Raw genomic sequence first — 12,488 nt, forward strand, 5'->3', positions numbered from 1 at the left:
GGGATGGTAGTTTTTCATCTTCAGTAGTCTCTGATGCGGCTTATACAAAATAATTGTTAGTCTGTTACTAAATACCACTCTGTAATTACCAAAAAAAAAAAAAAAAATTGCAACTATTTTGTTGCTATTCTGAATGCTTCTAAGTAAATAATTTTTTAATTAAAAAAAATCAAGAGTCTATGGCCATGCCATCCTGAACAAGCCTGATCCTGTCTTATCTCAGAAGCTAAGCAGGGTCAGGCCTGGTTAATACTTGGATGGGAGACAGCTAGGAAGACCAGGTGCTGTAAGCATAAAAAATTTTTAAAAAATAAAAAATAAAGAGATTGTAAGTTGACACGGCCCTTGCAATCTGTGAGGTCAACCAAAGGTTGCCTAAATCAATCAATCGATCAGAAAATTAACATTACTACATACCACCATCTGGTTCTCAGTAGTCTATCAAATTTCATCATTTGTCTCAATAATCTCCTTATTGCTAAATGATCCAATCTGACATCACTCCTTGAATTTAGTTGTTGCATCTCTTTTTGTCTCCTTCAATCAGAAGAATACTTCTCCATTCCTTCCTTTCTTAACTCTGACATTTTTGAAGATTACAGGATGGTTATTACGTAGAATGTTGCTCAGTTTGGGCTTGTCTGATAGTTTCTTGTGATTTAGGATGCTTATCTTTGGTAGGAATGGCACAAAAGGGATGCTGTGTTCTTCTCATTGTACTCTATCAGGTGGTACATGATTTTGGTTTGCCATTGCTAGTGATATTAATCTTGATCAGTTGGTCAAGATAATATCTTCTGTACTTTTCCAGTGTAAACACTCTTTTTCTCTGTGTCATCCATAACTATTTTGCAAGGTGGCATTTTGAGACTAAGTAAACATTTTGTATTCTAATTCCTTGAATAGCAAAAACCACCACAACTTACTCAATATGAAATAAATAGTTTGGATAGCTCTATAACTGTTAAATACATTTAATTTTTATTTTAAAAGTCTCAAAAAAGAAAACCTCCAGGTCCAGTTGGTTTTAGTGAAAAATTCTACCAAATATTTAAGGAAGAATTAACACCTTTCCCAATCCATTTTATGAGACCAGTATTACCCTGATATTAAAACCAAACAGACAGTACAAAAAAAAGAAAACCACAGACCAATATCCTTCATGAAAATACATCCCAAAATCCTTAGTAAAATATTTAGCAAATAGGATTCAGAAATATGTAAACAAGAATTATATACATGGGCAAGTAGGGTTTATTCTAAGGTTGTAAGGCTGATTCGGTATTCAAAATTCAATCAATGTAATTCACCATATTAACAAGAAGGAAAAACATAGATCATATCAATAGATACAGAAAGTGTATTTGACAAAATTCAACAACTACTTATGATAAAAACTTTTAGAAAACTAGGAATAAGAGGAAATTTCCTCAATTTGATAAAGAATATCTACCAAAAAAAAAAAATCCTACAGCTAACATCATATTTAATGGTGAAAGACTGAATTCTTTCTCCTTGAGCCTGGAAACAAGTCAAAGATGTCTGCCCTCCTGCAGCCACACCATCCTCAAAATGCCTGATTTTGTCTGATCTCGGAAGCTAAGAAGGGTCAGGCCTAGTTAGTACTTGGATGGGAGACCACCTAGGAATACCGGGTGCTGTAGGCTTAAAAACTAAAAAAGATATCTACTCTTATCACTCTTATTCAACATAGTACTGGAAGAGCTAGCCCACACAACGAAGCAAGAAAAGGAATAAAAAAGCATACAGATAGGAGAAAAGAAAAAAAGCTGTGCTTTTGTGCAGGTGGCATGATGGTCTATGTAGAAAATCCTAAGAAATGTATTTAAAAAAAAAAAAGCTCCTAGAATGAACACATGAGTTCAGCAAAGTTACAGGATATACAATAAACATACAAAAATCAATTGTATTTCTATACAGTTGTAGTGAATGCATGGAAACTGGAATTAAAAATACAATACATTTATAATTGTTCAAAAAATGAAATACATATGAATCTAATGAAATATATAAAAGTTTTATTTATAATTTTTTTAAAATAATCACCCCATGTGTTAAAATTTTTATAAATTTGTATTAATATTTATATTTATAATTTTACATAGTATTTGGCTTCATAGATCTTCTGTATCTGTGGTTAAAACCAATTCTCATTCTCATTATCTATAGTTTTTCTCTTACTTTACCAGAAGTTTTCTTATTTTTATTGATATTCAATAAGAACTAGCTCTTGTATTTGTTATCCTTTAAGTCATTTTGAGTTTATTCTTTCTGCCTTTGGGGGGTTTATTTTGTAGTGTTTTTAAAACTTGTTATGTTTATTTACTTTATTTATTTATTAATAAACAGTTAAAGTTATGATTAGTTTTTTCATTGTTTGAATGCGACTTTAGTGATATCCCATAAAATCTGATATGTAGTGTTGTTATTATTAGAAGATTGATCTTCAACTCAGTCTTGAAAGAAACAATTTGCAGAGAGGTAGTAGAATCACTTTCAGTGGAAAAAGCAGGCAGAGAACAGACCAGGTTTACAGTGAACAAACACCTATTTATCCTTTAAGACTCAATTCAAATTTCATCTCTTCTGTAATAGTTTCAAAGCATAGATAATGATGCCTTTATCAGTGCATCCACAGTACTATTGATATATTACTAACAAAAATCTTTATTGTATTATAGGTTCTGAGTTCCTTGAAGTTAGAGCCCTTGTCCAATGTCCTATACCGAAGCCTGTGTCATATCGAGCCCAAAACTTTGTATTGAATGAAAGAATGGAAGAACCATGTAAAAAGTTGACTGAAAAACTTCTAAAACCTCACTTTTTAACTCAAATTTAGTGTTGTCAATAATTATACATATTACCAGAAAATTTTAAGTTCCACCCCCAAAAATATTTTTTTCCAAAATATATATTTTTTAAGTAGAAATCATTGTTCACCTGTATTCAGAATCTCTAAAACTCCAAGTGAAAAGAAACTTATAGTTAAAATAGGGCTCAAGGCAATATCCAACAGAAAGTTATCTCTTGGATAACTCTCTGCTTCCCCTAAGAAAAGTTTTCTTCCTTGAAGAACATGCATTTATATATCCTTCCTACAAGTTTCAAGCAGACTCCCTTCCCCCACAACTCCCTCCTTAAAATACCACACAAGCCCATCCAACTTTTCATAAAACAAAACATTTCAACTGTAAAGCATTGCAATCTCCAGCCTTAAGTAAGTACATGATTACAAATACAAATAACTCACACCGATTTGTCAAAAGAAACTATACTTCCAGGTTTGTTTTCTTTCTTTCAAAAATATTTATGAAGTATATGTTGAATGCTGAACTAAGCTAGGCAATAGAAAAACAACAGTTCAAGTGAGATCTATCCCTTGACCATTAAATCAACCAGATCCCTTCTACTGGAATTTTCCAAAGTATTTCTTCACTGCAGGTCTCATCTCTTTCTTTCAAGACACTAGAAACCCAGTACTGAAACAGTTGCCAGATTTTCTACTTCAGAAACCTCTTTGAACTAGTTTCTTGTTTTCCTGGGCAAATTCTTCAGGTCTAATGTCACAGAGAGACTTCTCTGCTCTGTGTCAATCAATCTTTCCCTTCTCCCCACCTCAAGTTTTCTCATGTTTTCTCAATTTTCTTTCTTTAAAAAGCCTCTTTCATGGTCTTCTCAATTTCCACAAGTTAAGAGGCTCCTCGCCTCATGTGTTGGTCACAAGAGCCTGGAAGGTTGCATAAAATGTCACATGCCTTAAGCTCATTCATATCTCCTTGTGGATTTTCATGGATTTAATCATTAACAGAGTTAAAGAAAGCTGACATTCCTTGAGCTACAAAGGAAGCCTCAAAATCTATTATGAACAGATTTTTACTTTTTACCGAAAGACTTTAAACATTGACAGGCTTTGAAAGTAAAAGCAGAGTTATTTTGAGAAACTCAGACTGAAACTGCAGAAGAGACTACTTCTATGAAAACAAATTGTAAATCGACATTTCAAGAATGATGGTCACCTAAAGGTTGTGGCAGGAGAATTTCTTCATCCAACACTCAAATCGGACCCTTGGTAGACTAGTTCAAGAATTAGAGTTCCTTTTTACATAGAAAGGAGAAAAACATTATTCGACTAGACATAAGCAATCATTAAACTGAGCTACTGTTATTTCAAAGAATTCACATGAGAAAATAAAATTTTAAATCAAACTTTTACTGTTTGCTGCCAACTACTTGCAGGTGAACAGTTGGAAAATGATGCAGAGCAAAATTTCCTTCTCAGAATTGGTAAGGGAAATATACTGGGTTAAACAGTGCTCCCCCGAAATTTATGTGCACCTTGACCTGTGAACATAACCTTATTTGGAAACAGGTTGTTTGCAGATGTAATTAAGTTAAGATGAAGTCATATGGGATTAAGATACAGATATACAGAGAGAGGAATGCTATGTAAAGATGGAAGTAGTAATTGGAGTGATGTATCTCCTCACTCCTTTCAGGCAACTACCAGAAGCTAAGAAGAAGGGATGAAGGATTCTTCCCTACAGTCTTTAGAAATATCATAGCCCTGCAAACACCTTGATTTCAGAATTCTAGCCTCTGGACTTGTGAGAGGATAAATTTCTGTTATTTTAAGTCACTCGGTTTGTGGTAATTTGTGCACTGGCCCTAGCAAACTAATACAGAAAGCATATGGAAAAGACAGACACAAGCAAATATGTATTTCAAAACACTTGGTTTAACTTTAATACTCTGTTCTAGGCCCTTTCTAGGAATCAAAGCTGAATGAGCCAACATGAGCTGACCTTTCACTGATGGAATTTGGACAATTGCTATGCATTCATTCAAACTAAAAAATAGAGGGAAAAAAAAGAGAGAAAAAAGAGATTTATTCTAATCATTCCACTCAGGGACAAATCTTAACCTTTTGAGACTCTGTTAGATCGCTGTCTCCATTCTCTGCTTTGTCTTGGAAGTGAAAAACTAATTTTGTAATTATCGTTTAGGCATTTTCACAAATGCTAAGAAACAGCTTGCTCATTTCAAACACCAAAACTGCAGTACTGGTTGGTCCTCGTATGGAATTGCTCACATCTTCTAGGGCTATGTGGTCAACAGAATTTTATACTTGATCTTGTTGGACATAAGCTGTACTTGTTCCAGTGACAGAAAGCATAAGGACAATCCTTTTTGTCTTCTTTCTTCCCCAGAGAAGCATACAGGCAACTATAGACAAAAATCAACATAATTGTGACTATTCTGGATCAAAATATTTTGATCAGTTTTGGGCACAGTTAGTGTATTTGCTGACTGTGATGAAAATAAATCTGACTTTAGTTTCTAATATTAATACTATTTCTATTCTATTTTATTAGCTTTTATCTCCTCCTCTGAACAAACTTCTATTCATCCTTCAATATTCATCATGTCCTGTCTTTATAAAGCCTTCCCCATGGCCACGCAGGATTAATAATGCTCTTCTCTGGGCTTCCACAGACTTCTGTTCCGGTCATTGGTATACTACATATATTATGTGAGTTGTTTGTTTCCCCTGACAGACTGTAAGATTGTGTTCATCTTTGCATTTCTAGTTTCTAGCATTATGCCTGTTATAAAGTATGTATTTACTAGATGTTTGCTGCAGGAATGTTGGATTTTTTATGACTGAAAGCTTTTTATAAAAGCATTCTTCATTGAATTAAAAGAGCATTTTCCTCATAGGTATGCTTCAATGTAGAATAACTTCGAGAACTGTGACTGGAATACAGACATCAGCACTATTATTGTACTGAACTTGATGATCCTGCAAAGTTTTCACTGACTCCACAGACATTTATTTTCTAATTCTAGCTTCTGCTCTGAACCCTTCCCAGCTGTCCTTCACATTTTTGTTACAAGAATACAAGCATCTGTCACAAGCTCTCCTCCCCACAGACAATGAAGTTCATAGAACAAAGGGGTTAGAGAGGCAGGATGTAAACATACTTCCTTTTTGTCTGAATACCTGTGTTCTTTTGTTGTTAGCAGATCTTTATTAGAAGGTGATTCTTCCAGGATCACCTATTCATTCACTCATTCATTCGAGAAATGGTATACTTACTATGAATTAATAGGCCCAGTACTAGGGGAGAAAAGAGTTTATAGTTTGGTAATAGAAAAATCACGTAGAAAGTACTACTTTATAGAAGAGAAACAGAAAAGTCCCACGAGTGTCCCAATCAGGAAAATAAAGCTCAAGGAGGTGAACTAACTTGCTCTAGTTCACACACCTTGTAACTGTTGAAGCTGGGATTTGTTCGTCTTACATTTGATATTGAATGGACTAAATGGAAGAAGGGAGACTCAAGCCTGGTTCAGGATGTTACAAAAGCTCATGGTCTACTACACTACATCATGCTGCCTCCCATAGGCTATTGCTTTAGTTGTCTGAGAGAGGCAAATGGACCTGTGCTAGGTTATTGACAATGGAAATAAAAAGGGTAAAGGGGTAAAGGCAAGAAATAAATGCAGGACACACAATTAGTGAGATGTGGCAACTGACTAAATGTGGAAAGAAAAACGTGGAATTAAAGATGGCTTAAACTTGGAGCTTGGGTAACTAGAAAAACAATAATGCCACTAGCAGGATCAAGGACCTCAGGGGAAGGGACAGCTTTTTATTCAGTAAGAGCTCTAATCCTTTAAAATTCTGCTCTCATGTCATCTCAATGTAAGCTTTTCTGACATCCTTAGGTCTATTAATCAGTATTTTGTCTCTCAACGATAATAATGACAATGATGATAGCTAAAACTTTAGTGCAGGCTGAGTGTCAAGCATGTGCGAGATTCCTTGTACACCTCAAAATAACCATATGAGGTAAGTACTATTATTAACCCCATTTTACAGAGGAAGAAACTTGTGCTTACAGCCTTAAGGTTATAGATATTAAATGGCAGATCGCTATTTGAGTCACGTTGGATTCTGAGACGAGCACTCCTAGTAGAAGCAGAAAAGTGCCATACCTAACACACAGGAAATAGGGACAAAATGGCTGAGTTTGAATCCTGCTCTGCCATTTACTAGCTGAGTGACCTTGGGTAAATAATTATGCCTCAATTTCAATGTATCATCTTTCAAATGGGGATAATAATAGTATTTGCCTCCCGATATTGTCGTGAGGCTTAAACAAGTTCACATTTATAAAGCACTTAGAAAAGTACCTGGTACATAGCAAATATTAATCATTGCACTCACTTCCTTTCTCTCTTCCTCCTCCGCACCCTCAATTATTGGAACTTTATTTCTCACTGAACTGTGAGCTGTTCTAGGATGGGAAGCATGTCCATTTCACTTTCCTATCTCCAGCACCCAGTCTGTCACATAGTACGCCCTTAGCAAGCATTATTTGTCTGAATGACGTTACTGAAACTATGGCAGCTTGAAATTCTATCTCTGAGCCTTGGAGAAGAGCAGTAGATAGAAAAATAGGTATGGGTCCCACACATAGACATTCAAGCCTGACAATAGGTAGGACTACCAAGGGAGAGATCATGGAGGGATAAGAAATAGAACACTGGAGAAATATTGATAGCAAGATATGAAAGGAGACAGAAAAGGAGCTCTAAGAGGATAGACTTCCAAGGAAGCCATGAAAGAGTTCAAGGGAATTGAGGGAGTCCAGATGAAAGGCAGCCTTGAAAGTGGAGTATGAAAAATTTGTGGTTAGCAAGCAGCTGGCTCTGAGGTCTAAAAAGTACATTTTTAAGTCTTAGAGGAAGGAAATGACAGTCATGGCGTAATAGTTTTCTAAAATTTGGCAGGATTTCAAATGTGGGTCCCTATCTGCCTTGCCAGGGAAGTTGAGAGCTAGGAAGCATTTAAGATCGCAGGTGAAAAGGGAGGGTCTGGGCCTCTCCAAGGTGCTACTCCTCAATTAAATTGTAATGAAGTCAAGTTCCAGCTTCACTCACAATGTGAAATAGAAAATTCAAATTAAACGTCCTTTTTTTTTCCCCCTTCATTATTTCGTTTAGGCTGGTAAAGCAGGCTTGATGATGTTTTTGCCAGGCAGACAAAATTATCAGCATCAGGTCTTTATCTGAAATGTCTCTTCCTCGTTATACCTGAATCTCAATAGGGTTCCACCACCCACGGAGACTGTCCAACCGGTTTGCTGAGTTTTTCCTGATACAGTTCTGGTTCTTACAAACGACTTGGGATCTCTAGTCCTTAAAATGCCAAGAAAAGGGAATTTATATTAATATTTTAGAAAGGCGTTTTTATAAGAACATGTAGGCATCACTTGAGCATTGAAAAAAATATTCTTTAAATTTTTTTGAGAAATAGAAAACTTATGTGGTAGAACAGGCCCAAAAGAATCCACCATACCTTCACAATACACGGTCTTACTACGTTTTTCTCATTGTTAATTGGAGAAAAATAGACCCGTACAGTTGCTGGAGGGACTAAACCAAGGATCTTTTTAAAGACGGGTTTTCCAGAGTTAAGTGAACGAGTCCTTGTTCAAGGCTTTACTACGGGATCTAGCACTTTTAGCAATCAAGTCGCTCCGCATTTCATAATAATTTCTCTCCTTTCTTAATGCAACATCCCTCGAGAAGAAAACGTTGTGAATTGCCTGCAGGATAAGTGTTAGGGAGCAGGGATCCGGAAAGGATCAGGAATTCGAGGTCTCGAGCACCTGCACCACCAGCCCGACCCACCAAACCCGGCCCGAAGCCGCAGCAGCGGGAACAAGATGGCGTCAGCAAGCAGGGTCTCACCCGCGCCCCCGCAACTCCGCACTGCGGCAGCCGCCAAGGCCGCACCCCATTGGCCGGCTGCAATGAGGTCATCGTGGGGGCGGCGGCCGGCGGCGGCGCGGGGGCGGGGCTTTGTGGACGCACGCACGTCGAGGCGCTGCTGCCCAGAGCTGGGGCGGCTGCGGACTCGGTCTGCGGCGGCGGCTTTTGCAGTGGCCCCCCCTGCGGCTGGAGGTGAGTAGGGGCTGTAGGTACAGCACGACAGGGAGCGGTCTCCGATGCGCACAGGAAATCCTAATAGACCCTCGCTTGTCAAAGTAATTAGCAGGGATCTTAGGTATCTGAAAGAAAATGGGGTTTTCACCCCTCTTTGGGCACCCTTCCTGTGGGCAGAAGAACCGGAGGTTCACTCCCATTTGGAGGCTCTAATCTCTTCGCTCATTTAAGGGGTAGATGGAGGAACTGAAGGTTATTGGGATGTTCGAAGAATTGGGGGGGGGGCTTCTTAAAGGGGCTCCCAGGTTGAGGATTTCCCCTATTTAGTCCCTACTCTAGGAGGTAGGTGTGCCTGGGCTCAGAGAATTCCTGATTTCTGAGTACACAGGAAATAAAACAGGTGAATTTGAATACCTTGTTAGGAGGTGAGGAGTGAATGACAGTAGTAAGACAGGGCGCGCTGGCGCTTTATTTGGACTCATCTTGTGCAGAATTACTGTTTCTTTATATTTTGTTTCGTGACATCCCGCCAGCTCACGGCATCGCTTTGGCCCATTCGGTTTTCTCTTTGGCTTCAGTGGGATAGAGATATTCTAGGAAGGCTTTTAATCATTAGAAAACAGAAGGAGAGAGGTAACTAATTGGAGGCTGTCAATATTGGCAGCCCCTGCACTGTGCCGATCGGGCATAATTTTATGTGTTTAGAAATTGTGGAATCTTTGTTGAGGAAGGATGTGTGTTGGGGTGGTAACAGTTTTGGATAATTCAAGTATAGACAATCATAAAGTCAAGCTATATATTCTCTTGAAAAATCCTTGCTTCTGAGTGTGTTGTTTTGCTGTCTTGAACATCAAATGCACAATGGTTTTCTCATTCGGATTTCTCAAAATGTCTCCTAGCCTTCCAGAAAAGTAGCTGCCTTTGATGTCAGTTTCACCTATCATTACAGATGCTCTCATAATGCTAAAAATAGTATACATTTTGCTGAGTTTAGATACTGCATAGCCTGCGCCTTACAATAGCTGATTGAGAATGAATAATTGCAGTTTCAGGACCACTGATAGCGCCAATTGTCTTTCTTACCCGGCAGCGATAAGACAGCCCTAAAATGAAACCTTTATTGGCTCATGCATGAGAAGCTTTAACAGATGGAACAATGTAATTACTCTTGAAGGTGGGGATAAGAAACAGAAAGCTGCAGAGGTGAAAAGCTTAGTCTCCGGCTTGCTAAAACTGCTTTGTCATTATCAATGTATTCCCGTCATGCTTCACTTGAAATTGAGCTTAATATGCAAGCTGTTTTTTAGATAATGATTATGTGTTTAGATTCTTTCAGGAGAAAATGGTGCTTTCTGAGGAGTTTGAAAGCTTAAATCCTTTTAGTGGTAGCTTTAGGGTAGTGCTAGGGCTTTGGCTGATAGAAATGGGTAATAGAGGATAGGAAGCGAGTTGCAATGGAGACATCCTTTATTAAAGGGTAATTGAGATCTCTTCTGTTTGTTTCCTGGCACAAGTAGGGGGAAAAAGAGCAGTGTGAATGTCGCTACCGCAGAATATTGTGTCCAGGGTATTAAAGAGCTGTTTGGGATTCCCAGTTCCTGTTTTTAATCTAGTTACATTCTTATGTAGTATTGAGATGTCCCAAAATATTGTCATTTGATCCTGATGTTGACAGCAAAGGAAATGACTTTTCATCAGGCACTCTGCAGGGAGAGGATTCAGTAACAGCCTTTGCAATTTCTTTTTTCTATCTTTCTAAGCAGGATGTGAAAACAGTTTTTAAACACCTGTCAGCATGAGATGACAGATATGAAATGCAAAACAAAAGGGTCTTGCTGGGATGTTGTTTGCTCTTAGCCCTCTTAGTAATTTTCAAGAACATGTAATTTTTTCTTTTTGCCTTAGGTTGGAGAGAAATCCAAGTACTGAGTTGACATACATTCTGCCGCCATGGGGGAGCTTTTCCGGAGTGAGGAGATGACGCTGGCCCAGCTTTTTCTACAGTCAGAAGCTGCTTATTGTTGTGTCAGTGAATTAGGAGAACTCGGAAAGGTTCAATTTCGTGATGTAAGTAGTTGCGGGGTTGCTTCTTGATTACCACTGAACTGTATTTTTCTTGTCATGGCCAGTTGCCTTATGATGAATGTTTTGCTCTTTATTTACAAAAATAACATTACAGCATTGTAATATATTATTGTTGGTACCCTTTTCTGAGTTGTCTTTCTAGAGGTGAGAATGTTGTGTGCAAATCCTTTCATGCTTTTACTAGCTCCCCCTCTGAGGATAATCCTCAACATTCTCAAGGTAATTGCTTGAGATGCAGGTGGAGGACACTAAACTAACATTTTCGAGGCTTGTACTTTGCTTTTGGGCTCCTTAACACCCATAGCAAGGTATTTTTTAAAAAATTGTCATAGCCATTCCATATAGTAGGACACATTTATTATAAAATCTGAAGCATTCAGTTACAGATATATAGTATATAACTAAGCATATACTGAAGCATTATGCCTGGCACTTAGAGAAGATATCAAAAGAAAATGGACAGTCTAAGCATAAAAAGTATGCCCTGTGGGGCATAGAATCTAATCAGGAAGACACAATATATGTTTCTGAAAGGGGGAGGGGAGTTAACAATTAATCTCAGAGCTCCATGTACCTCCCATTGATAGCATTCATTATAGTTGTGGTTTTACATTCTTCAGTGTGAGTAGTTGATTAGAGTCTATGATCTAAGCACCATAAAGACAAAGACAATTATTGTATCCTTAGAACCCACATACAAGTTTTTCAATCAGTATTTGTTGGAATGAATGCGTGGATGAAAGAGGAGTGGTCAGAAAGGTGTGGGATTCATTGCTATTGGCTTCCTGAAATTGGCAAACTTACAGGAAGTTCTCAGTCTGAACTGAAATTGCACAAATATAATCTAGTAATGTCATCTTATTCCTCATTCTCTTTGAACCTTTTTAAAAAATATTTAATCAAATTCTCTTATTGCAATTTAATTTTTTATTATTGTAGCTTTTGCGGAAGTGGGTGATAGATTATTTATAAAACTTTTATCACATGTATTCATAAAATTTGATGTCAAATGTCCATTACTTTTTTGTGCTTTATTTCTTGAACCTGCTTTTCTTTCTTTTTTTTTTTTTTCATTTTTTTAACACTGCATAATTTTAAATTTATTGAAATTTGTCTTATGGTTTAGCACATGGTTTCTTTACTGTTATGTGCACCTTTGTAAAGAACATGTATTCTTCTGTTGGTGGTAAAGTGCTTCATAAATGTAAATTAGATTCAGTCGCCTGTTAGTGTTGTTCAGGTCTTTTCTTCCCACAGATTTTGGGTCTACTTCCCTCAATTTTGAGAGAATAGTGTTGAAATCTTAAAATCATTATAGATTCATCTCTTTTCCCTTCCAGTACTGTTGGGTGTTGCTCGATGTACTTTCATGACCAAAGTATAAGGAGCTTGTTGTTCCAAGCTCAGTATGTTCTCTCAGCATGTCA

The 12,488-nt window shown here is 37.4% G+C and overlaps 1 protein-coding gene, 1 long non-coding RNA gene and 1 pseudogene across 7 annotated transcripts in view; 2 read left to right on the forward strand and 1 right to left on the reverse strand.

Annotated features, from left to right (window-relative positions):
* Nucleotides 1–1,548: 1,548 nt before the first annotated feature.
* Nucleotides 1,549–1,667, forward strand: LOC118604862 (annotated as a pseudogene).
* A 6,223-nt stretch (nucleotides 1,668–7,890) lies between these two features.
* On the reverse strand, nucleotides 7,891–8,732 carry LOC118603892. Its single transcript, XR_004951442.1, has 2 exons — nucleotides 8,387–8,732; nucleotides 7,891–8,226 (listed from the first exon to the last, which is right to left on the reverse strand). It is a non-coding gene; the product is annotated as an uncharacterized LOC118603892 (long non-coding RNA).
* A 153-nt stretch (nucleotides 8,733–8,885) lies between these two features.
* Nucleotides 8,886–12,488, forward strand: part of ATP6V0A1 (ATPase H+ transporting V0 subunit a1) — a 51,423-nt gene continuing 47,820 nt past the window's right edge. For all 6 annotated transcript variants that reach the window (XM_016150874.2, XM_016150878.2, XM_016150879.2 and 3 more), the window contains exons 1-2: nucleotides 8,886–8,994; nucleotides 10,882–11,043. In XM_016150874.2, coding sequence (XP_016006360.1) covers nucleotides 10,927–11,043 — 117 coding nt within the window. In that variant the 5' untranslated portion in view covers nucleotides 8,886–8,994; nucleotides 10,882–10,926. The remainder of the gene's footprint in view (nucleotides 8,995–10,881; nucleotides 11,044–12,488) is intronic.

This window comes from Rousettus aegyptiacus, unplaced genomic scaffold (genome assembly GCF_014176215.1).
Source record: "Rousettus aegyptiacus isolate mRouAeg1 unplaced genomic scaffold, mRouAeg1.p scaffold_m13_p_6, whole genome shotgun sequence".
In the NCBI taxonomy this organism is placed as follows: domain Eukaryota; kingdom Metazoa; phylum Chordata; class Mammalia; order Chiroptera; family Pteropodidae; genus Rousettus; species Rousettus aegyptiacus.